Here is a 26,754-nt window from a genome sequence, read left to right on the forward strand (position 1 = left end):
ACCCCTGCTCTACATATTCTACTTGTGAAAAGTCAGATATATAATAAAACAAACCACTAATTACACCAAATAACTCTCTTTATTCAGTCTATATATACAGACATGTACATGGCTATACGGCTGCTTCCCATTCTTTACCATTCAAGCAGATTTTGGTAGAGGTAAAACCACCTGTGGTAGTCGTTCAAATGTATTAAAATTTCGTTCACTTGTAGTTTAGCAATTAAGCTAAATGTCTTTACAATTTCAAGAATGTCTTTACTTCAGCAAAAACAACGACGATTTTTACAAACAACAGACTTTGGCGAGCTCGCACGGCTAGTAGTTAAACATGAAAGGTGGTGACTGAAAACGAAAAGGTACCTATATCTTCCGGTGATGTTAAAAATAAAAACTCAGAAATTTTGCCATCAACAAACCAACAGAGCCTTTATTTTCCACATCACCACGCGCCGCCTGAGGAAATTTTGAGTTTCGTTGAACGGAACCAAAAAGTCAGCCGTGAGTTAGCAACATACCTAATATCAGTGGCGAAGCCAGAAATGTTCAAGTGGGTGGGCCTTTATAAAACAGGGTGGGCAAAGGATAGAATGTACATATATTGGGGGCGTGCACAACAAAGTGTCTATGCCCATGGCCGGGGTATGTTTTTTTCCCAATGTAAGCGCGGCTTTTTTCAAAACAGCCAGTGCTGTCCGTTTTTTCTGCGCTGTGGTCTAAAAATATTCAACTCTGGATGAAAAGCTCAGCTTGCCAATGTAAGTTCTCACACGGCCGTCCAATCACAGTGGATGAAAGGGCGGGACTAATATCACAACAACCAACCGGCTCACAGCTCAAGTATCACAGCAACCAAAGCACTTGGCTGAAAAAACAGCTGGCATTTGGCGTCCTCCATGCGTTTTCAACCGCGTTTAAAAGCTTTGGTGCACGCTACCTAAGCCAGTTACCTTGATGCCATGCATGCAGCACAATGTTTCAAGGGGAAAATTATAAAACAACTAAAATAACCAACCAGCTTGACTACAGTATATGGGCAGGTGTAGCAGTGCCCCACCAAATTATTAATCAACTTGAAAACACAGAACTCAATATAAACTGAATTACTAATGGAATTAGTTTTTACGTTATTTACGTTGCGTGAACGTAGATCCGAACAATGTCATTCCTCCTCAGCAATATGCATGACGTGAAAGCGTCATAGGCTACAAAACTCGTTCGAAAGATTGTTATTTAATGAGAAAATGGCCATCAAACAACATGGCGCAATACAAAATTGCATGTGTTGTCATTTAAGTGTAAATATTCCAACAACATTAAATCATACAGCCTATGACACGATCACAGTCTACTCCCCTAAATAGTTGATTGGAGTAATACTCCTGACTATAAACTGTAAATAATAATGACACCACTATAAACATTAAGAAAATGTCTAAACTCACCATTACGGGGCAGTTTCCCGGACCAGGATTAGCTTAATCCAGGACTAGGCCTTAGTTTAATTAGGAAATATAACTAGTTTTAACAAACATGCCTTACTAAAAACATTACCTGTGTGCAGTTTGAGGTAAAACAAAGGGCACTGGTGTATTTTAAGATATGTCAGTGCAAGTTGTTTTCAGTTTGGACAGCTCTTAAAAGTGTTTAAGTCTAGGACTAGTCTAATCCCTGTCTGGGAAACCGCCCCTACATGTCCTGTATTAGTCTGAGACGGGGCTTCTGGTTAAAGATGGAGAAAGTCTTTGACCATAATGTCCCTTTGCGCAAAGAAAAGCAGAAATACATTTCTCAGACGAGCATTTATCATCGATGAGCGTAACGTTATAGGTTTTTTAAACAATATGCGGTGAAGAACAGTCTTTCAACACAGCATGAAGTCATTATCAAAGTAATAAGTGCTCGTTTCATTTTGTTGACGTTTGAAAAGATGTCCTCAGTAATCCAGCATTTCCATGAGTGATGTAATAGTCTCCGTCTCCAAAAGTAAACAGACAACAGCAGATGTCGGAAAGGCTGATAAACTCAATGATTTGCGACTCGCTGTTTTCAAATTCAGTTCAATCGCGCGTAGGCGGAACTAACAATGACTGACGAATCATATTCAACGTTTCATGTTGACAAGCGTGTGCACCTATAGGATAAAAGAAAACTGCGAAACTGACTGAACATGCAAACTTGCACTTAAATTTTATATTGACATATATGAAATTATAGTGTGATAAGACGTCTATTCGTAGTACTAATATTTATTTTTGTTAAATTATTTACACATTTATCTGGAAAATGGCCTTCTGATAGGGTGGGCCACAACTAGGCCCACCTGTAGCTTAACCACTGCCTGTTCCCCTCATTAGTTCTCTCTATCCTTTGTGCCCTTTGTTCTGCTTACTATCGTCGAAAAAAGAGGATCTCTTTTTTCCCAGTATGGAACTGGACTCGGTCCAGTACAGTCAATACTGACTTGCTTGAACACATTGAAAGGCAAGAACGTGGTCCCACTGAAACAATTTCAGAGGCTCCTGGGGCATATGGCTGCAGCAGCGGCTGTGACACTGCTCGGGCTGCTCCATATGAGGGCCCACCCACAGTCGGTTTAGCTGATTTGGAAACATTTCAGCAGAGCGCAGATGGATCTGTTTGCTTCTCTAGAGACATCCCATTGTCGCCTGTTTTATTCATTTACCAGAGAACAGACCGGTGAGAACACCCAGGGCCGACCATTATGGAACGTCGAAAGAGTCAAAATGTCACAAAAAAGGTTTTGATTTTCCTCCACTGCCTCAATGACCAATGTTGCGGGGCATCGGCTGTCAGCCTCTCACTAGTTGCATTCTCTGAAATCCTGTGTTAGGCTAGGTGTCCACATTGCGTCCCCATAAGGGTTCCTATGTAAGGGCGCACTCACATTATCCAAACCAAACCAAACCATGCCCCAGCGCGATTGTTACCCCTCCCTTCTGCCCCATGGTGCACGCACTCACACTGTACTTTTTATCGATCCGAGTCCGTGCGCGCTTTCGTCATTAAGATGCGTTTGTTTTGAAAAAAGCAGGAAGTAAAGCTCTCCCTTAACACTGGAACCCACCATAATGATAAGTCTGTGGTTTTTACCCGGAGTCGTTTGGTGCGCGATTACAGACAGCCCTCTCACATGTCATCATATTGCGTAGTTGATCTGTCACATGCGCAGCTCGGACATTCACGTAACCCCGCTGCGCGCATCAAAAGGTTTTTACGGCGGCAGATGAAGGTGAGTGGTCGCGTAGCTGACATCTTCACCTTTTGAATCGCGCTCAGGCGCGAATGCGCTCACACCACATCTTCCGCGCCTGAGCCCAAGTGAACCGCGCTCCGGCCCACCTCTGCAACCCGGCCGTGGCGCAATAAACCACTCCGCGCCCGGGCGCAGAACAAAGCGATCACACTTGTCAAACAAACCAGGCTTTGGGGGTCAAACGCGCCCGAGCGCGGTTTGGTTTGGATAGTGTGAGTGCGCCCTAAGTATTTCCGTGGACCTAATCTACCATGTTTTTCTCTTAGCAGAGCTCTGCGTCTCTCTCTAGTATTACTTTAGGGAACGAGGGTTACATTCATAACCGAGATGATCTGAAGAGTTGTCAATAATACAATCACAATAAGATTATAATAACAGTGTGATTGTAATGTCAGACAAATATTGTGCTGTTGCCGGCTGTGAAAACAAAATTATCGCAATGTCACAAAGAAATTGTTGATTTTTAACAAATGTCCTGCCATATTAATGCTGATTTATGTGCCGACTGTTTTGGACCACAAGAATCCCACAAACTGTAAGTAATGTATTTAATTTAAATACTATTTTGCAACCAGTAGGCTAATGACCGATTCATCTGTGAGTTTTGAATTACATTGTGCAAGTTGGAAATTTAATAACACTATATTTACACAAGCATGTTAGAAATATGTTGGTTTTGTATTGATAGTCTTTGCTAATAGTTGGTGGCAGTAAGTGCAGTATTTAGGGTGCAAACCTCCATTTAAAATAATAAAAATGTTGTGCTCTTTGCGTACAAGCAGAACAGTGTCGGTAAACTCTAGTTATTCATTTATATGCTTCTATTATTGGTGAAACCTTTAAAGTGTAGTCGGTAATTTTATCAATTATAACTTATCTTTGAGCATGTAAACAGCATATGTAAACAATTTCCCTGACAGTAATTACAGTATATGAACTCCCATGAATATGCAAATTAGTCTCTACTCACTTGCACCAGAATGTCTTTGTAAAACTCTAATTATATGGACAAAATACTCAGCAACGGTGTTATATGATGAATTTTCACATTGTTTTTCATAAAGCATATAAAAAATGTACATATAAACAACAATAAAAAGGTGATTTTCACCACAAGGGGACTTAAAAAGACCATTTGAAAGGTTGAAAGCCACCATGATCGATTGAGTTAAACTGCAGTTATTCAGCAACATGTACTCTACAATAGGCTGTCAAAGAAGGTGGCGTGTACTGTACATCAAAGAAAGCCAAAGTTCTTAAATGGGAAACACACAAATAAAAAAATAGTCAGAAGATAAAAACCAAGGTAAATACATTTTATTTTTGTACGCTTTTGGGCAAAAATATATTATATTAATATAAAAACACTTAAGGGAACATAGTAAAATTAAAGTCTAAAAATAAAAAAAAGTTAAAAAAACATGTCAGAACTCCTATCAAACTCCTTTCAGGTTAATGTTTGATCAAAAAAGGTGCACATTAGTAGACTGTCCAGAACATAGGTAGGCCTGGAGCTAGAACATGTCCTGTGTACAATGTTTAATGTTGCAAATAACACCACTTAGGGGCCGCAGTGTTCCCGTGTCTTTAATGTCAAAAGACTGTCCAGGAACCAGACTGAACTCAAATCTCTGAAGAAGTTTAGCAAGCACCACTTTTGCCTCCATCTGTAACACAATGGATTGTCATTTACACATATATGCAAATTTTGTCATGGAGAAGATACAAAAAGTTGAAATGTTTCTTTTTATTCTATTACCTGTGAGAAAACCTGCCCTAGACAGGATCGTGGTCCCAGTGCAAACGGGTAATAGCAGTAATAAGGCCTTAAAAAAAAGAAGGCAAATCATTATCAACAGCAGTAAGGTGTAATGTTGATAACATCACTGTTAAAATATGTTTAACAAAACATGGATGACAGGGTTAGGACATACAAACCCCAAATGCAGACAGCTTCAACAAAATGTCTTTAACAAAACCAGGGCTTACATAAGCCTAAAAACAGCCAACATGACTAATAAAAAAAAAAACTCACAAGTGAGTACAACAAGACGAATCTAAGACAAAGTACACTAAACTAGACTTTCACTTGACATTACTACACTTGAACTCTAATTACAAAGACCACAATCACATCAGACTATGGTCCAACAAACACACCAATACAGGGATCTAAATAGGCGACAATAAGGGTAACAATAGGGCAGCAGGTAAAAGGTGAGAAACAATAATTAGATGATTAATCAAGATCACATATGAAACATCAACCAGAACAAGTGTGTCAAGGTACAAACACAATGCACAAGACTACATACTACATGTCAAACAATGCCATCTAAGAGTCATTTTTATCATGATAACAATATATAATTCTTGTTACCAATATCAATATCACAAAAAACTTATACAAGCCTAAAAAATGAAGACAAATATAAACAAAACTCAAGATACTCTGAAGATAAAAAGTCAATGATAAACAGGGGTGCATAATTGGTGGGTGGGCGGGTCAGGACCTTGAGGCAGAGACAGGACATGGTTAGGTAACAGAGGCGGTCCTGGACCGTGAAGCACGGACAGTCCTGGGTCGTGAGGCAGCCGTGGGCCAGGATCATGGGGCAGACGTGGACCAGGAACGTGAGGTAGATGTGGACCAGGATCGTGAGATAGACGTGGACCAGGATCATGGAGCAGATGTGGACCAGGATCATGGAGCAGACGTGGACCAGGATCATGAGGCAGCCGTGGACCAGGATCATTAGGCAGATGTGGACCATTAGACACGTCCTCTGTGTCCTCTGCCTCCTCCATACATCTTGGTACTACACCCCAAAAAATATTAATGGGAGCTGCAGCCATCCTGGGCACAGGAGACATTGGACACCAGGGTGGTGCTCTAGAACTGCAGATAGAGACAACAGAGAGAGAGGCTGGCATAGCCAGGTTAGCAGAAAACAGGTCAGTAAAGGCAGAGAATTCAAAGAGTTCAATAATGTCCATCTTGAGCCAGGCAGAGAGTTTATCGTGTTTATGATTGTCCATTTTGAAACAGGCAGAGAGTTCAGAGTCGGCCATTTTAGATAGGGCCAAGAGTCTATGCAAGTCGTGCATAGTTATGTTAGCAAGGGCAGAGAGTCTATGGAGCTTCGGAGTGACCATAATAGCTGACCTACAGGACACAGGGAATTCAGGGGTAACCATCTCGGCCTCTACACTCAGGAAACTTGGACACAGGCCTCATGGTCATGACAGAAAATTCAGGAAACTTACGTTCAGCAGACTAGGTCGGAACAATAAGCTCAGGGGACTCAGATTCTGACTTACTAACCGTAGCTATCTGAAAAACAGATGCAGGCATGGCAACAGCCATCTTGGGTACAGAGACAGGTTTGGTTTCGGCCATCTTAGTAACAGAAACAGGCATGATGGTGGCCATCTTGGTAACAGAGACAGACTTAGCGGCAGCCATCTTGGAAACAGAAACAGGTATGGCTTGAACGGTCTTAGGCAAAACAGGCATGACTTTAGCTGGCTCTTGTGAGGTAGTTGTGGTTGAACTGTAGTGCTCCTCATCACAGCTCCCACAGTGAAGGGAGAGCCACTCAAAGCAAAATCTATATATCGCTCTAAGGACCAGGTTGAGCCATTTCGTCGTATACGCTGACTTAAATCCTCATTAAGGCCATGATAAAACAAGTCCTTAAGTGCCACATCATTAAACCCTACCTGGTCGCTTAAATTCAGGAAGTCCTCGACGTACTCCTTAATTGGGCCGGTTGCCCTGGCGTAATTCGAACAGAGAAAACGTTGGATTCATGTCATCGGGCTGGGATACAAAATCATCCGCTGGATTCTGGTTACGGGGAGTATTCTGTAACAAAGGGGCTGCTTACACAAAGCAAGAGAGAGCGAGATGAATCCAAATGCAAGGAGGTTTATTATACAATCCCAAAAGTGCAGGCAAACATATCCAACAGGGTAATCCAAAGACGTAATCCAAAACAGGCAATGGGTCATAACATGAAACAAGGCAACATGAAACAATGGCAAATACAAGGAAACGCTTAGTAAGGATGGTTACAGTTGGCAATACTTAGCAAGGTGACATGGTGACGGAACAGGCTTTATACATGACAACAGGAAGTGAACCGTGAAGTGTGACATGACATGATATCAAAATAAAAGACCAAAACAACAAACCAAACAGAATACAAGACAAAACCCGTACACATGAGTGACAACAGGTACAATATTAGGTGACTGAGAGCAAGGACCTTAAGACAGTTGGCAGAGCGGCTCATGAACAAACTTGAACAAATGTTTTCTTTTTTTTGACAAAATCAATAACAGGCTCACACAAACCCATAAACAGCCAACAGGATTAATATGTGTCCTTGTCCTGTCCTTGTGACAAGTCAGTGACAATAGATGTTAAAGGCGGCCCATCAAAATTGTAGCCTGACTACGTCAGACTTCGTACTTTCGCTCAATTTAATTTCACTTCTGTACTTAGTCTGAGATATCTCCCATTATAACCGTTTTCCTCCGGCTCCAAAATGGCCAGCCCAATCAATGAACAGAGGGTGGGCTGAGAGCTGTGACATAGACGCTAAGTGCCGAATGTAAGATTGTAGTTTACAGTGGAGATGGAGACACAGAATGCTATTGGCTCTGTTGTGGAAAATATTCCCGGCATTTGCCAACTTAAGCCCGCACAAGAAGAGTGTTTGTTAAACATTTTGAATGTAGATGATGTTGTTGTCCTACTCCCGACAGGTTTTTGGAAAAGTTTAATTTATCAACTATTACTGATTGTCAGTGAGAAACTTGGGAGGAGTTGGAGTTTTAGAGGGTGTATCTCGGTCTCTTTTACCTGCCGAACTCGAACTGGCACCGATTTGACAGGCTAGTGTCTCCTTTCCTTAAATATTGCCATGTCATGCTGCAATCTTGCAATTATGTTGCAGCATTTCCAACAGACTTGAAATGAACAAAGAGCTGTGTTTAACAGAACTTATGCTGCTAACCAGTGCATAACACACGTCATAACCAAATGTTATGTGATTGGCTTACGTTTACACCAATGATTTTAAACTTCAGACAAGCCCCCCCACGAGAAAGTAAATGCTTGTCAATTATGCCCAGCCAGACTCTGTCTACGAAGCGGAGCAAAGTATCAGAGGATGTTATTACCAGGCTATCAAAATGGTGCCTAAATACAAATAAACATATATTATACATTAACTAAATAGGCCAAATGTAATAAATTATTCATAACAGCAGAAACATTGCAGACAGAAGCTCACTTGAGGTCTATATCCAAGAGGACAAAATGGGACTGACTACTTACTTTGGGGCATTCACATCAAATCTCTCAGGATCAAACGTCAGTGGATCTTTAAAAAACTTTTCCATTCTTCCAGAGACATAGGAACTGAACTGTTAAAAAAGTCAACAGTAATTAAAAACAGTTATAAAGATTAAAGCCACAACAGTATTAGTTGTCTGTAGGATTGTGAAGAACACTCACAAGAGCAGCACATCCTCCTGGGATTTTAAATCCATTAATAATCATGTCCTCAGGCAGCCAGCGAGATGTTCCTGGAGCAGTGGGGTACAGTCGCAGGGTTTCCTTCAACACCTATGACATTATTGAACAAATAACACCATATTAACACACTGACAAGCTCCTAACTTAAAAGAATCAATGAAAATGACCATATATTTTTTGGGCATTTTTTGCCTTTAATAGACAGACAGTAATGAACAGAGAGGACAGGAAAGTACAGGGTGGAGAGAGGGGAACAGGACCGGCAAAGGACACCAAGCCGGTATACAAACTCAGGTCACCCAAAGCACGTCTGCACTACATGTCGAGGGCTGCCCACTACACCAGTGGCTACAACGAAAATTACCCAATAATGTAATTGTAAACACATCTAGATAAAAATTGGTGGCACGCCAGCTCCATGTAAGACGATTTCTGGTTACTTGCGAGAACCAATTATTATCCTACATACCGACATGGAGCCGCCATGCTGCCAGTTTTGATCTAGTTGTGTTTACATTCAAACGCAACATAATGGCTAAATACTCTCAAAATACGAATTGCTTTCTCAACAACGTATTGTTTTACTTCAAAAGACATACATTAATTCATAGGTGTAATTTGCAGGTGGGACAGGTGGGACTATTACTTACGTTATAAAATGTCATTATTTTTGCACATTTTCGTTACACTCTAATGCCTTAGATCGTGATTATTGTGGTTAACCAGAAGAATTGTTTTGCACGTTGGTTGTGTGTATGTGTTAAGGGGAATTTTATGTTTTTTTCTGGGGTGGGTGTTCTAAAAAAGTCTATACACTCAGGGTGTGGGAAGCTGGAAAGCAAGCGACAAAACATATGTGAGACATGTGACCCCTTATTTACATTGTGCGCGTTATGGCTGCTACGTGGCTGCCGGAGCTGATCGCGACCATTCTAGTCAATGCTTGTGTTAACACCAGCAGCGCCACTAAACATACGCGCATCAAAGCCACACTGTAAATACAAAATAAAAGTCAAATATCTTGTCAATTTCAAACTTAAACACCCCAGAAATCCTGTCAATTTCAAAATAAACACCCTGTGCAGGCTCCCTTATTTCAGTTCACTATATCCTCTTGCTCACAGGCACTGTATGTGAAATATAAATCATAATTGAGGATGTATTTTAGATGACTATAAACAGCTACAAATCTTTAATCCTTGTCCTTCATATCTGAAATTTTACGTTTATTAACTTGTTATCTACAGAACAACAAAATAGGACATAGCCAAAAAAAAAAACCACAACAATAAACAGAATTAAACCGAACAAAACATTAACATGATCTTGTGAATCCTGTTGCTTCACTCCTGAAATGCTCCTCCTGGTGTGAGTTGGCAACGTGAGGAAAATAGAACAGAACCGCGTTGGAGCGATAACGCTGGCAGACATGTGCAGTGTGAATAATAGGCAAGAGCATTGTTTATGAATGGGCAATTGAAACGTTGACCCCCCCAGACAGCAACAGACCAATTTAACCCCTGCTTATAGTATTGTGAATTGCTACAGCACATAGTATTTGGGTCCATTCATTATTTCTTAATTTCATTGGCACGTCAGAGATCTTGCTGCAAAATGCCTGAAGGTTTGTCACCACCACTTTTCAAAACATAAGTTATACCATTGCATATACCATATGCGGCTGCCCCGAGAATTTTCGGGTATTTGTGTTTCACCTCCCAGCTCTACAATGGGTTTATAGGTGCACTGGAACAATCCTTCCTTAAATGCATTAAACTTTCGTTTACAAAGACGTGAAACTCACCGAGTGGTCAGGGGTGTTCACTGATATGCTCCCACAAAAATCGCTGCAAAAGATGCTTTCCAACAGCTGTTTTAGCATTCGTTGTAAACTTGTGGACCTATTTTTCCAAACACCTCACACCTGTACATTCTTCCGCTGAGAGCTTGAATAATAGACACTCCAGCCCAGGTGGTGGCGCTAATCCGCCATTGCCAATTGCAAGAATAGAAACAAAGTTCCCGGCGCGGAATAATACCGTACCTCACAGCACATCTAATACAAGTCAATGGAGATGGCAATAACTACGATAAAACCTGTTGGAATGCGTATTTTGCAGCGATTTTTGTGTGAGCATATCAGTAAACACCCCTGACCACTTGATGAGTTTCACGTCTTTGTAAACGAAAGTTTAATGCATTTTAGGAAGGATTGTTCCAGTGCACCTATAAACCCATTGAAGAGGTGGGAGGTGAAACACAAACACCCAAAAATTATCGGGGCAGCCGCATATGTCGAAATTTCGGTCAAAACTGTTCTATTTCATGAACAATCTGAAAACAGGGCTTTAAGTTTATAATACAGAATTTGTCATTTAAAGGCAGGATAGGCAGGAATTATCTAAAAAAAAACTTTTTTACAAATTTTTTTAAACAGTCTTTATATATCAATACATAAGTAAAATGTGGGTACTCTGAAAAAGAGAGTGTGGAAGTTGAGTGTCTGTAGACCTCTCACCACTGTTTTAGACACAACTCATTTTCCATTCACTCCACCCCCTCCCTTCTGGGTTTCTTCTAAAACCACGCCCCCAAAACACATGAACACGCGACACCGACAGCTTTACTGGGAGAAGGATTTACCTCAGACGAGCGGAGAGGTAGGAGCGTGGTGCATGTAATAACATCAAGTCACAATCACATGTAATAATACACCTAACTTCATCACTAGGAATATAAACAGATAGGATGGCTTTTAGTACTCACTATTAAGCCAGTGTTTTGCATGGAAGAGTTTCTGTGATGAAAGCATTGTTGACTCTGATGAGGACTACACTCCGGAGACAATACCGCTATCGCATCATCGACTCGAGAAAAAGCCACGTGATATTTACTCTCGTTTGATTGCTTCGTTTATTCCTTTTTTTGCCTTGTTTGCCTTCGCTGACTGGATATGCAGGTACTGTGAGTTGTGAATGCACTTTCTCTGCCATACTTTTGCTCTTCCTAGAGTGCCTCGTGCACTTTCAAATCAATCGGGAGTGCGCATGTGTGGGCAGATCCCATAGCAACGGGTGGTGCCATGGCCGCGAGAGAGAGTGATATTCGCGCAAGCTAATCATTTGTTTCGTCCCGAATGGAAATAATTAACTGTGTTTAAAACAGTCGTGAGAGGTCTACAGACACTCGGGTTTTATACTCTCTTTTTCAGAGTACTTACATTTTAATTATGCATTTGTATATAAAGACAGTTTAAACAAATTTGTAAAAAAGTTTTTTAGATAATTCCTGCCTACCCTGCCTTTAAGGCCATTCAATTATTATTTTGAGTACTTTAAATATTGTGCCTGTCAATGGACCCACCTGAGACAAGTAACAGAGTTTTCCAAGGTCTTCATTTACAATTTCCCTTTTTGTCCCAAGGACTTCATCCACTTCTGCTTTAGCCCTGGGAAAAAAAGAAAATCTAACTATTACCTCAGCATGATGAACGTAATTACAAAGAATTCACGCTGGAACATTATTACAGAAAATATAATTTGTCTTAATATGTTTTACCGTTTGTATATCTCAGGGTGTCGCCCCAATTCCATGATTGCAAATGAGAGTTGATTGGCTGTTGTCTCTTGCCCTGCAAAAAATAAGTGTCAGTTATTATCGCATTTCCAGACACAAAAACAATGATAACTCACCTGCGATAAAGAAAGTGACAAAATTGTCCAGCATCAGCTCATGATCTTCTGAATTGTTAGCTTTTTCCTCCTCTACAGCAAAAACAAAGTGTTACAGAAGATGTCTATGTATTGTTGAATAAAAAGGCATTAAATGTTTCAGTCAGTGAAGACTCTCATACCTGCTGTCTTGAGGATTTGAGAGAGAATGTCTTTGGGAACATCTTCACCATTTTCCACTGCTGTCTTCCTGTCTTGTATCCATTTCTCTCCGGTTCTGCGTAAGAGTTTAGTTGCGTCTTTAACTTGTTGTACCATCTTCCAGTTTTTAGGGTTGAGCTGAAGTTTCACAAATGCAAAAGTTTCTAATCAGATTATGTTACGCTGACCCATGACAAAAGGATATAATATTAAAATCTCTTACCCTAAATAAAGGATCCCTGATATAATACAACATGCCCTTTAAACACAGCTCTATTGCATTCTGGAAGGGGGAGTCAGTGTCGTTCAACAAATTCAAATCAACACCAAAAGCCACCTGTGGATAAAGACACAATCAAGTACTAAACTCAGTTGGTACTGATCAACAGCTCATATGATTATCAGGACATTTGTCCTTTTCTGCAATACAAAATACAGTGAAGATCAAAATTAGACAAGAACCCACAATTTCCAACAAAGCCTAACTTTTCACTTTTTACTAATTTGCAAGATGGTAAGCCGTTCTGAAGTCACTGTAACCCTCAAGCAGCAGGTTGTTCAGATGAAGGCCAAAGGGACAATCCTTTTAGCTATAGCATAGCTAAACGTTGATCGTTCCAAATCTGTGATTTCTAGAATATTGCATCTGTACAATGCCACTAACTTATTCAAGTCCCTCAAAATGTCTGGTTGTCCAAGAAAAACAAGAGAAAATCTCTATGGGAAATTTGTTCAAAACTGCAGCTGGGATTGCTCATCAGTTCAGTGCTGAACATCTGAGAGATCTGTTTTTGCATACAGTGTTTCAACGGTTAAAAGATTTTGGACTTAAGCCCGAGATACACTGCACAATTTTTGGTTGTCCCAGACTAAAGATTGCTATCATGAAACAATCGTCACGATTTCTGTGATCATGGCTCTTCATCGGTGGTCCTATGTCGTACAGTGAGAGAGTTCAAAAATGGCCGTTTTCCCGGTGTTGCGTCCAAAGATAACCTACGATAGTTTTCTGACAAAAGAATTTGTTTACCACTAGCGCATGCTGGTGATGTTGCGCCAACGTGTGACGCAGGCGCCGAAGCCTCCGTGTCATCATCGTACAGTCTACATGCTTGTCATTCCAAAGTGTAAAAAATCCATGTCGCAGAGTGTGATAAGGTAATGATGTGTAAAAATCCTGCAGTGCATTCCGGGCTTAAAAGCCTACTCTGCAATGACTAAACCAGAATCAAAAGGCTAGGCCAGTAGTTACCAACTCCAGTCCTCAGGGGCCCCCCTCCCAGAATATTTTAGATATGAAACACCTGATTACACTCATCGGGTATCTTACAGAATGTTTGAAATGTTTCCTTAATTATATATATATCTAAGGAATAATCGACGATGGGCGGTTGAATTATTAGAAAAAGAATGCACACCTGAGGTTGTGATGCGGCCACGACGCAACGGGGAGTCCAGATATGGAACTGTAATGCGTTCAAGAGAGCTGCCTGGAACTACGTTCGCCGTGCGTTTCCCAGAAAATAACTGCACACCTTAGAACATTCATCAGCCAATCAGATTCAAGCATTCAATGGACCCATAGTATAAATAAATAAATCAATTCTGGGAAGTGGGCCCCAAGGACAAGAGTTGGGAACCATTGGCTAGACTAACCATTGCTGAGAATCAGGTTATGTGGAAAGAGGAAGAATGTTTAATTTATTTGTGTCTGATGGTAAACTAGGGGCCCTATCTTGCACCCAGCGCAATTGACTTTGTCAGTGACGCATGTATAATTTCGTAATTTGCACTGGCGCACAGCGTGTTTTTCCCTCCACAGACGCACGTCGGCAAACTAGGGAATGAACTTGCGCTCCCTGGGCGGTTCAGCGCAAAAAAGGAGGCGTGCTCTGGCGCAAACCATCTCTTATGCTATTTTGCAGTTTCAAAAAGCAATTGCGCTACTAACCAAAAAAAAACTAGTCTAAAGTCAGTGGCGCGTTGCGCGTGGTTCATTATGCTATTTTAAGAGCGCAAGCTTGACCATAATGTATAGCGTGCACAACGCGCATTGCTTATCTAATCTACACAGATGCAACAGTTATTTTTGCAAATCATAAATTGTTACAATAAAAAATATAAGATAAGGGAAATCATTAAATCATAAATTGTTACAATAAAAAATATTAATACATGAGATAAGGGAAATCATTGTGGTGAGCATTGTGGTGATAGTTTTTATTTATTGGCAGCGTTAAACAATTATCATGCAAATAACGATTAAAATATTTTCAGAAGTTTGTTGAGTGGCTGTATTACGTTTATTTTATCTAAATAATAATTAAAATGTTTTCATAAGAAACCTTCATGTATGTGAACTTGATTTGTAAGTGTACTTTGGGGTTGAACCTTGCTTGCGTTTCTTGTGTCCGATTTCAAAGCTCTCAAACCCTTTCAGCGGTGAGGGTGGATGCAGCGATGTCCTCCTGTGTGCCCGATTTATGCTGGCAAGCTTGGGATCCCCCCGTCTCCTGACATCATTGTAGTGCTTGGCGCAGATGATGAGACTATTTCCTCTCACGCCTGTTTAACCGACGCTGATTTGGGAGTGTTCTCCTATCCCCATACAAAACAACTTCTCTGTCTTTGACTGCTCTTAAAAGAACGTCGGTCTCCTCGGCTGTGAACCGCTCCTGGCGTGCGCCTGTCAAATCCGTCATAATAATAGCAACCCGCCATGGAACTTGCGCCGTTGCGTTTAAAGGGAATGTTGGATAGCGTTCTGATTGGTTTATTTGACGTTACACCCAATCCACACCTATGAATAATGAACCTACTTCAGATCAACCCCTTATTGATTTGCGCCTGGCGCAAGACTTATTTCTCCCGCCGGGAAAATAGCAACAGTGCCCAAGATCCGCCCACAAAGTCACTTGCGCTTTGCGCTTCGGACTTGCGTTTCAGATCGTTAAAATAGGGCCCTATATGTTAATTGTCAAACTGGGGAAAATCTGAACCAAATGGCCCTCATTTATCAAAAGTGCGTACATCAAATTTCCAGCGTACACCTGGCGTACAATCAAAACCACGGTGACTTTGAGATTTATCAATATGGACGTTGGCGTACGGCACGCTCAAATCCTACGCCAGCTCAGGAGGTGGTGTACGCACGTTTTGAGTTAGGAAATGCACAGAAAAAAATTCCTAACACAACAAAACGCATTGACAAACTAAAATAGTATATGATATATTATGACCCACTGTAAAAAAAACAACAACAGTAATTATAAACGTATTTTTTTTTTTTTTGCAACACGAACTTCAATGTTTAATTTGTGTGACTTTACCAAAGCGTTTGATTTGTATACACATGTATTCCTTAAAGGAATATTCCATTTCCTTAAAACAAAAATCCAGATAATTTACTCACCACCATGTCATCCAAAATGTTGATGTCTTTCTTTGTTCAGTCGAGAAAAAATTATGTTTTTTTGAGGAAAACATTGCAGGATTTTTCTCATTTTAATGGACTTTAATAGACACCAACAATTAACACTTAAGTCAACATGTAACAGTTTTTTTCAACAGAGTTTCAAAGGACTATAAACAATCCCAAACGAGGCATAAGGGTTTTATCTAGCGAAACGATTGTCATTTTTGACAAGAAAAATAACAAATATCCACTTTTAAAGCACAACTTCTCGTCTAGATCCGGTCCAGCGCGACCTCACGTAAATACGTAGTGACGTAGGGAGGTCACGTGTTACATATATAAAACGCACATTTGCGGACCATTCTAAACAATAAACTGACACAAAGACATTAATTAGTATCAGTTGACATACAACAACGTAGGAACGGTCCTCTTTCAACACGCTTGTAAACACTGGGGCGGAGTTTCACGTTAGTCTTCTGTGACCTCTTGACGTCATGACGTATTGCGTGGGGTCACGCTGGCGCATCACGACCGGATCTAAACGAGAAGTTGTGCTTTAAACGTGTATATTTGTTATTTTTATTGTCAAAAATGACAATCGTTTTGCTAGATAAGACCCTTATGCCTCGTTTGGGATTGTTTATAGTCCTTTGAAACTCCGTTAAAAAAAACTGTTACGTGTTGAGTTAAGTGTTAATTGTTGGTGTCTATTAAAGTCCATTAAAATGATAAAAATCCTGCAATGTTTTCCTCAAAAAACATAATTTCTTCTCGACTGAACAAAGAAATACATCAACATTTTGGATGACATGGTGGAAGTAAATTATCTGGATTTTTCTTTTAAGAAAATGGAATATTCCTTTAAGTTACGAGGCGTTTCAGGGCAGAGCACATGAGCAGAGCGGAAAGTTGAGCGGTGCGGTAATACCATCAGAGCGCCTTTTTCCGAAAATTCCGCTCGCTCAGCACCGCTCGTTGAACCCAGAACGCCCTTTGATAATTTGCTAGTTTGAGAATCTGTAAAAACGTCTAGCAATAAGTTATGGAATTCAAGCCTTATACATAAATGTAAAGTAAAAATCAAAGTTAAGATTGAGCAGGAAGAAAAAATTGAAAGGGAGTGCGGAGAGACTGTAAAGAGTTAGCAAATATTCTTCCTGGAATCTGAAGCGGCACATTGCAAGAAAGCACAAGGATGTGCTACGAAAACATGGTAATAATGCATCAAAAGGTAAGCTAGTTACATACCATTCAATGATAAATAAATAGCTTCACATGAATAGGTAAGGTATGCTTGTGTTGAATGGAACCATAAATCCGATCATGATGACATGCGGACAAAATCATGGCCACAAATAATCTTTTATGCTACATTATGGACACTCACTTCTTTTTCTTATTTAGTCTAAAGTATGGCCATAAATTTAGAATTTGTTCCCAATATTCAACAGTTTGTTTCTTGGAATTAATTATTATAATATTTCGTAATTACTATTACAATTATTATTACTTCAAATAATGAATTAGCTTTGTAAAACATGTGGATGTCGTGGAAACAAATTGTTAATTTGAATTATATCCGGAGCTTCGTATCAAACTGGATCTTAGCTGAAAAACAACTGTATGTAAATACAGAACAACACACTTCAAAAGTTACTACATCATTTAAAAATAGTATTTAAAAAACTTAACCGAACCATTAAGCAGACATAGAATTTAGATGTAGACAACAGTAAATAATAACAATAATAATAATAATAAATAATTATTCTTCTAAATATCAATAAGTGTCATTAATAATAAAAATAATAACACAAATATTACAAAATGTCATGCAATTATTAATGTGTCTTTAATCCCGCTCTTTAAACTCCCAAATAAAACAATTTTGTTTCTTTCCACTTCCCCGGTTTCTCTTCTTTGCCATCTTCCGTGTGTCCATGGCGTAAAATGAGGGCGTGGGGGAAGCGGAGGCTTGAATTTATATGGGTGTGTTATTCTAATGACGATCGTTTTCAGCCGCGGCATTTATGAAGGGCAGGTATTGCGTACACCTGAATATCAAAGGTACGCACAGCTTCATAAATCAGGCGGTGAGAGGAGTGTAAGCATAATCTTACGCCAACATATACACCCGTTTCTATACGCAAGAATGATAAATGAGGGCCAATGTGTGTAAAGAAGTCAGTGAAAGGTGGAGGAGGAAGTGTCATGGTTGGAGAATGTTTTCTGCAACAGGAATTGGGCCTCTTATACAGCTACATGAAAGAGTAAATGCAAGTGTTTATCGGTTCCTTCCCTGCATTTTTATGCTATTACTTTTAATGTTTCTTTGTGCAACAAACATTTCTGTTCTTTCATTGCGATCAATGTGTTTTCCACAAAATAAAGGTTTTTTTGTTGAAGTTCCTAGGTTATTTTGTAAAACACTGTTCTGCTAGCGTGCAGTTTGTGCAGAAATTCTTTGGTTATGCAAATCGATTGTTGCAGCAGTTGTCAGGGTGGCTGGTCTCAGACAATCTTGAAGGTGAAGATGCTGAATGTTGAGGTCCTGGTATGATATGGTTACAGCCTGCGGTTGTCAGGCCGGTTCGATGTACTGCGAAATTCTCTGAAACGTCTTTGGAGACGGCTTATGGTAGACAAATGAACATTAAATTCCAGGGGCAACAGCTCTGGTGGACATTCCTGCAGTCAGCATGCCAACTGCACACCCACTCAAAACTTGTGAAATCTGAAGCTTTGTGCTTTGTGATAAAACTGCACATTTTAGAGTGGCCTTTTATTGTGGCCAGCCTAAGGCACACCTGTGTAATGATCATGCTTTCTAATCAGCATCTTGATAGGCCACATCTGTGAGGTGGATGGATTATCTTAGGGAAAAAGAAGTGCTCACTAACACAGTTTTAGACAGATTTGTAAACAATATTGGAGAAAAATACGCCTTTTGTGTACATGAAAAAGTCTTAAGATTTTGACTTTAGCTCATGAAAAATGTGAGAGTGTTGCTTTTTAGTGTAGTTAAGCAGGAGAAGGGGACAGAAGTGGTTTAGAGGAAATGAGTTTGAAACCTTTGTAATGACATCGAGTGTGACACAGTTGACCATATCATGCATGACAACAGGAGTTTTCCCATCAGCGTTTTCCTCCAGTTTGTCCATGAGGCGTTCTGACATCTCGTTAAACGTGCCCAACAGACCTCGCAGGTATCTGATAAAAACATATCATCAGCTGTATTGCACAAGCAGAGCATTTCAATGTCTTATAGATTTTGTGTATTTGACTCACAAGCTGCTGAAGGCCGGATCCATGATGCGCCGCTGCCTGTACCAGGCATCATGATCCACAGCCGTCACCAGACCGTTTCCAAGGAACCTGAGGAGATTTGAAAGATGTGACTTATTCAGCCTCAGTAAAACACATACATTTTTACATTTAAACTGAAAATCATATGCAATAGGGCTGTTAATTAGATATGTACATCCAATTGTAATAATAAGGCTTATAATAAGATAAAGAAATAAAACAGTATTTTGACTTACTATGCCACAAAAAATATGCTAAAAGGATTGTGAAAATGTTTATTTGTGGAACAATGGGGGTTGTAGTCTTCACCTTAATGCGATCGATGCGACAGGACTCCCCATCGATGACATAATTAAATAAAGTTTTATAATCTTTAGGGCTGTAACGATTAATCGTGTGTCCCATTAAAAATGCTTGTCTGAAATCGATTTTGAATCGCAAGGCTGCGATTCTGTGTTTCATGCACAGTATACTACTGCATTTGGTCAGTAGGAAGTCCTTATCAATCTAAAATCATTATGAGTCCAAGTCGTTTATAACGTGCATTTAAAAAGCAACACTAGTTAAACAAAATCATTCAAATATTCTTTATTATCATGAAAATATCTGAATCAATTTGAAGAACAGCGATATAAGTATTCCTGCAGACATTTTCTGGAATAGCTACTTCCTGTCACAAACAAAGTTTCTGCAAGAGAGCGCCAAACCACCCAACGCGGATTGATTGCCTGTGCGAAGTGCATTAAAATCTTTTAATGAATGGCTAGCCGTGGATTATCTCGCTTATACCTTGGTTATTTGCCAAGTTAAGGCTGTAATTAATGTTTACAGTGTAATTTTTTTAACAGACGGGTAAAAATGACGGCCATTTTCTTAAAGCAACACTAAAGAGTTTTTGCTCTTTGCTCCCCCTACAGGTTGGAAGCGGAATTGTCCATTACCACTGTCTTAATTAATTTAGCCTACTGCAGCATAGCTGGCTCTGATTGTATTGTAGGTCTGTCGTAAAGCAAGTTTTTGTAGTTTTCACTCGAACTACAGGACCGCAACCCGACGGTTGGAAACTTCTTTAGTGCGGTTTTGGCTGATAAAGGGCTGCAAAGTGAATGTGAAAGTGCCGTTCACCCTGTTTCCAGTGGATTAACGTTATTTTAAGGTAAAAAAAATCTCTTTTGTGTTGCTTTAAGTTAAGGGTCGCACTCCGTCCGCTTTAAATAAAGTAGTGCCATCGTATTGCTTTTATTTAAATTCATTATTAAAAGAGCGAGACGGACCAGAGAGAGAGAGAGACACACTTTAAAGAGAGACGCACCCATGCATCTCTCTCTCTGTCTCTCTCTCTCTCCAAGTCTTCTATTTCGTCTTGTGCCTGGGCCCATGTGTCAAAATTGCCATATTCACCGTACAAAAATCATCAAAGGGCGGCACACACCAAAGCTTTTTTACGCGGCTGAAAAAGCCTGGAGGACGCCGAATGCCAGCTGTTTTATCAGCTGAGCGTCGAGTTTCTTCAGTTGAGTGCTTTGGTTCCTGTGATACTTCTGATTTGTTTATCAGTCGTTGTACGATGCGCCGGTTGGTTGTTGTGATATTTGTCCAGCCCTCCCCCACTGTGATTGAACGCCGTGTGAGAACCGACATTGACGAGCGGAGCTTTTCACTCAAAGTTGAATCTTGTTCTCGCTCAGCGCTGAGCGGGGAAAAACCGCAGAGTTCCGGCTTTCAGCACAGAAAAAAATACTATGCAGAATTATCTTATTTTGACTTAATATAAAATATTCCTTTAATTTTGAATAGTCTGTCATGGACCCAGTACCACATATGAGATATTGTTTGAAAGCATAGAATCTCTACTTTCTGCAGATATGCATCACTTTGAGATATGTTTTACTGTAAGAAAGTTAGTTACACTTAATTTACACTAATGATGTAAAAAAAATCGTCTTTTGTAAACGTATGTGAAACTTGAGTGTGGACTGCCTCAGATAGCACAGATAGGCATAAATGCTACACCATCTTTTCTCTTAGGTCCTACTCTAAACAATGAGTCCATTCACAGCATTTTCTTTGGTTGTGTGCATGAATAATCCCTTGCTATTTATTATATGTGCAGCACAAAAAAAGTATTTTTATATGAAAAATGTATTTTCACACCCTTCAGTAAAATGAGAATAACTTTTGAATTCGACATAGAGATCATTCTTTTTTGGGTGTTGTCTGCTGCTGGTAACAACCAGCATAAACAGCAGCTTTTTATGTAACTTCAAAGGGTTTTCTTTAAAACGATATAAAGATATTGCATTTATTTCACTGTATGTGGTTATGAGGACACTTCAAATATTTTTAGGCAGAAATTGTATACAAAAAGGTTAGTATTCCTCCCTTCAGTTGGAGTAGAATAACTTTTGCATTGATTATGATAGAGAAAAAAATCAATTTTTCCTCTGTAAGCTGGCAATGGCTGGAATCAAACAAAACTGTCTGCAGGTTTCGTTACCACTCAGGGCCAGAGTTATACACTTTTAAATACAGACTTTAGAAAAAAAACATCAAAAAGCGCCTATTTATTTTTGTGTTTATTAGAGGACTGACAACACATACAACCACGTTGAGCACTTTCAACAGTGTTTTATATAATTTCAAAGGGTTTCCTGTAAAATGATACCAAACTTTTGTATGTGCACCTCTGCATGTGGGTATGGGAAGCTTTTGAAATTGGGTAGGGCAAAAATAGGCGAAAATCCCCAAAAGCCTCAGAGTGTAGAGGATTAATTGCTAACTTAAATCAAACTGACTGGAACTACCTGTGCATTAAACGGTTTTAATGCACACCTTCCAGCCAATCAGAATCGGGTATGTAAACAGACCATTGTATAATAAAAATGTGCACTACAGCTCTCTTTGGTTCGCTCTCAGCAGATGCTCTGTTACAGAAATGGCTGAGGCTTCGTCTGTACGCTTTTCTCCCAATAGCTGTGGTTTCAGCAGTCCTGATGAGGGTCCATTAAGAATGCGTTTGTGTCCTGTTAGTGCCTCCGTTCTGGACGACCCGAGTGTGGTTCTCAGATCTGGTGTCTCTGCTAGAAGGCACACCATGGGAGCTCCCTATGAGGAGGGATCTTCTGTCTATGGTACTAGATGACTGAAACCTAGCTGCCTTCCTGGGACCTATCTGTTGTGCTGGAAAATCTTCTCAGACAGAGTCATCCTCTGAGAAAGCTCTCACTCTTAAATTAGCTTTTTAGCTTTCACCTGTCTGAAGAGAGTTATTATGCACCCTAGATAGGATTATACTCAAAAAGTGCCTTCTTCTGTTGGTTACCCTTTTACACTTCAAACCTTCTTTCCTCTACCGCAATATGTGCTTTAATAACCTACATCCAGCTGAATCTCATCTGCTAACTTGTTTTGGAGCACACTATGGGGGAATGCGATCTCCAAACAGCATAACGCTTATTGGATTGTACTTGCTATGACCCTTATCTTATGAGGCACTTAAAATGCCTTTGCCTCTAGAGATCAGAGCCCACACTACAAGGAGTTTGGCCTTTTCTTCGGTTCTGACTAGGAGTGCATCTCTCAATGATGTCCATGCTGTGGCAGGGTGATCCAAGTCAGGGCTTTAAAGGAATAGTCTATTCATTTTCAATATTAAAATATGTTATTACCTTAACGTAGAATTGTTGATACATCCCTTTATCATCTGTGTGCGTGCACGCAAGCGCTGGAGCGCGCTGCAACACTTTGATAGCATTTAGCTTAGCCCCATTCATTCAATGGTACCATTTAGAGATAAAGTTAGAAGTGACCAAACACATCAACGTTTTTCCTATTTAAGACGAGTAGTTATACGAGCAAGTTTGGTGGTACAAAATAAAACGTAGCGCTTTTCTAAGCGGATTTAAAAGAGGAACTATATTTTATGGCGTAATAGCACTTTTGTGAGTACTTCAACTCGGCGCAGTTACACCCTCCCTCTCCCATTATGAGAGTGAGAAGGGGAGCGGACTTTTCAGGCGAGTCGAAGTACTCCCAAAAGTGCTATTACACCATACAATATAGTTCCTCTTTTAAATCCGCTTAGAAAAGCGCTACGTTTAATTTTGTACAACCAAACTTGCTCGTATAACACATCCTTAAAACATATCATGATCGTTGCCATAAACAAGAGCTGAGGAGAAGAAATCGCCTAGGTTTCAAATAGAAAGCTGCTAGCAAATGTAAATATTTAAAAAGAAATCATAATAAATGTGTCATAATGTTCATTCCTTTATATCCTCTTCTCCTGAGGTGACGTTAAGTGCTTGCTCTGGCAAGATAATCTTAATAATATCATGTAGTGTGTGATGCACTAGGATTTTAAAGTCCTGTAGTGTGAGCATGTTTAGGATTTGAGCAAAGAATATCTGACAAGATTCTCCTTATGTGTGTGCTGCAACTAGATTTCATAATCTGCCAGGATTTTAAAAATCCTGTAGTGTGAGCCAGGCATTAGCTCAGTAGCGTAAAGATTCTCAGCTGCTAATCTGTTTTGGAGCATGCAATAGGGGGGTTCCTGTATAGCTCAGTGGTAGATGACGAAGTTTGTTTTAATCCGAATATAAAGGAATTAAGTATAATCTTACTTTATCATTATGTTTTTCTATATAAATATAACCAGTTATATGTATCACTTAGTTTTCCAGTGTGTGTGTGTAGGAAATTTACCAGCATGTATTGCAGTCTGTTCATGTACATGGTGAGGGTCTACATGCTGAGGGCCGAGACAAAAGACGTACTGTCCCAGGAATGTAATCTTGATAAAGTGATGCCATATGTTTTCTATATGATACAAACCATATGTTTCTGAATATTAGACCGTATGGAGTACATGTATGGAGTTCACATTTATGGGGGGGAGTATGAAGAGTTTGGTTCCAAAACGCGACAAACGCCATTTTTGAAAAAAATGAGTTACTGCCAAAATCAGTATTATATCAGGTCATTAATTAAAAGTTCATTCTTAATTTTACGCAAAATCCAATACCCGCCGTGATATTCTGTCATCTTTTCTCCCTTTTTTCCCAAAATGCGACAAACGCCACTCCTCCTTTTTTACAGAACGCATTAAATCCATTTCTGATATTACAGCCCACCAGTCACGCAATGTAAACAAACAATGGCGGCGCGCTGAGTACACAGAGTCCTAGTTTTCCTCATCTACTTTGTACTTCGTGATCAACAAACAAAACAAAATAATACTTTAATTGCATCGCTAAACCTGTGATGGTTTTCTGTGACGGGAAAGAAACGTAAGCCATCATCTAATAATTTCCGCGAGAGGCACTCGGTTGCTTGTTCTCCCGACAGCATCAAGCCTATCATGCTAAAACATTGACTCCAGAGGATCTTATGAAAACTTTACATAATTTTACTCAAAGTCAACGAAAATCGAGCGGGACCAAAACATTTTACAGCTGATCGCTGTGAAAATGTTAAGAGACGACGTCAAGTATAACCGCAGCAATGTGTTCTTAACATAAATAAAAGTGTTTTGGTTAATGTCATTAATGTTTATTTTTTAATCATTGTATACTACTAGTCAACTAAATAAATATAAAATGGTAAAGATGAATGCACATCTATACATTGATTTAATAGATTTATAGCATTTTGAATAAAAACTTGTCATGGATTTATTGCATTTTGTGGAAAAAATAATCAGTTTTTATAATAAATCTTTGAAAATCAACTTATGGATTTGAATTTTTTATGTTTTTATAACCTAAAGATGCTATGTGAAAGTTTGTAACAGAAAATAGTGGTTTTCATCTTGTCACTTTCTTGGTATAGAAAACACGTTTTTACCGAAATTTGTCAAAATGGATTTATTGCGTTTTGGAACCAAACTCTTCATATATATATATTTGTGGTACAGTTAAACTTTAGTGGATCTTGCAAGATCTCCTGACAAATCAAAACCTAAGACTGAAGATTTGTTTTCTTCATTCGAGAAAAGGGAAAACCACAACATAGAGCACTGCGTTTGGGTTCAAACCCAGGGAAAAGAAATACTAATGAAAATGTATAGCTTGTAATGCACAAATATATATCGTAGACGCTATGACCGTTGTTTATGAGACGTAAGGAATGCCTTTGCCTCTAGCGCTGAGGTTCTCTCGAAAAAAAAACCCCGTTGCAGGTTACAGATGTAACACGGTTCCCTAAAACAGTACACAAGATGGTTTTTCTCATTAGCACACTTCAGGCGTCATTGCTTCGTCACCTGACTGTGAACATTAACTTGACTGAGCTAAAGGCGTAATTTTACACGTGCTTTGACATTGGCGCATGCTTCAAAGACATACTCCAAAGCATCTAACATGACGCAATGTCTCGTAACTTGGATTTTAATGGAAAAATCTGTCTGACAAACTTTTTAGAAAAAAATGTATTTGGTTAAAAATAAAAATAAATAAAAAACTAAAAAGGTAGAATGTGGTTAAATTAGATACAAACATATAATAAATTTCGGTTTGATGGTGTCTTTATATTTCTTCAAACACACAAAAAGAAATCCCTTTTATCCTAAAAATAGCCATATTGGTTTGGTAAGCATTTAAAGCAAAGGTAAGCAAAGCCTGGAAATGGGTGAAAAGCCATGAGAGCAATTCATCACATTTCCCCTCATTTTCATTTTCTGTTTCTTATCGGGGTTTTTTTGTTGTATTGAATAACCCATCAAAAGATAAAGCTCACCTTTTCCCAAACAAGTTAAATAGCCTTTTGTAGAAAATGGGATCTTTAGGATACTTAGGTGACATCAGGATTGTCTGCAATAAAAGAGGAGAGACATATTGATAAGCTTTTTTTAGCTTCTAACTGTGAACATTAAGTAAGGGTTAAAGGCGGAGTCCACGATGTTTGAAAAACGCTTTGGAATAGAAGACGGGCCGACTACCAAAACACACTTATAGCCAATCAAATCAAATCAAATGCCGGGTTGCGTATGTGTAGGGCGGGTCTATCAGCAGAAGGTCCAGATTCTATTGGGGTAGGGGCGTGTTTGTTTAGGTGATTTCAAATATCAACATTGGCTTTCAAACATCATGGACTCCGCCTTTAAATATTTACCTTTGTAGCCTCAGGGCAATAAATCACAACCATAGCAAAATGGAAGCTGTTAAGTCTGTACACAGGACCATATTTTTCTGCCCTTTAAACAGAAACAAAGCACTTAGTCAAATCATCATTTGACCACAAAGAAAATATTTCAGTAGACCAAGTCTGAAAAAATGACTGCTGTTAATTGACAAATCAAAAGGGGTACAGTTTACATGAAACAAATACTGTG

General features: G+C 39.5%; 2 protein-coding genes across 3 annotated transcripts in view; both read right to left on the reverse strand.

Moving 5' to 3' along the window:
- Positions 1-26,754, reverse strand: part of LOC141350441 (cholesterol 24-hydroxylase-like) — a 77,672-nt gene that overhangs the window by 45,453 nt on the left and 5,465 nt on the right. The window contains exons 3-15 of one of the 2 annotated variants that reach the window (XM_073855561.1): positions 26,535-26,616; positions 26,160-26,233; positions 19,404-19,490; positions 19,187-19,325; positions 12,921-13,034; positions 12,679-12,835; positions 12,518-12,589; positions 12,384-12,456; positions 12,189-12,273; positions 8,805-8,915; positions 8,625-8,713; positions 5,037-5,103; positions 4,624-4,944 (exon numbers count right to left, since the gene is read on the reverse strand). The exons of the other annotated variant lie outside the window; for it this stretch is intronic. Of the exons in view, the coding sequence (XP_073711662.1) occupies positions 4,792-4,944; positions 5,037-5,103; positions 8,625-8,713; positions 8,805-8,915; positions 12,189-12,273; positions 12,384-12,456; positions 12,518-12,589; positions 12,679-12,835; positions 12,921-13,034; positions 19,187-19,325; positions 19,404-19,490; positions 26,160-26,233; positions 26,535-26,616 (1,303 nt within the window). The 3' untranslated portion in view covers positions 4,624-4,791. Of the gene's footprint in view, positions 1-4,623; positions 4,945-5,036; positions 5,104-8,624; positions 8,714-8,804; positions 8,916-12,188; positions 12,274-12,383; positions 12,457-12,517; positions 12,590-12,678; positions 12,836-12,920; positions 13,035-19,186; positions 19,326-19,403; positions 19,491-26,159; positions 26,234-26,534; positions 26,617-26,754 lie in introns of those variants that run through there. 2 annotated transcript variants of the gene reach the window in all.
- LOC141350443 (uncharacterized) lies at positions 5,115-8,618 on the reverse strand. Its single transcript, XM_073855565.1, has 2 exons — positions 5,839-8,618; positions 5,115-5,790 (listed from the first exon to the last, which is right to left on the reverse strand). The coding sequence occupies exons 1-2, from the start codon at positions 6,473-6,475 to the stop codon at positions 5,744-5,746; spliced, it is 684 nt and encodes a 227-aa protein (XP_073711666.1). The 5' UTR covers positions 6,476-8,618; the 3' UTR covers positions 5,115-5,743.

This window comes from Misgurnus anguillicaudatus, chromosome 18 (genome assembly GCF_027580225.2).
Source record: "Misgurnus anguillicaudatus chromosome 18, ASM2758022v2, whole genome shotgun sequence".
NCBI lineage: Eukaryota > Metazoa > Chordata > Actinopteri > Cypriniformes > Cobitidae > Misgurnus > Misgurnus anguillicaudatus.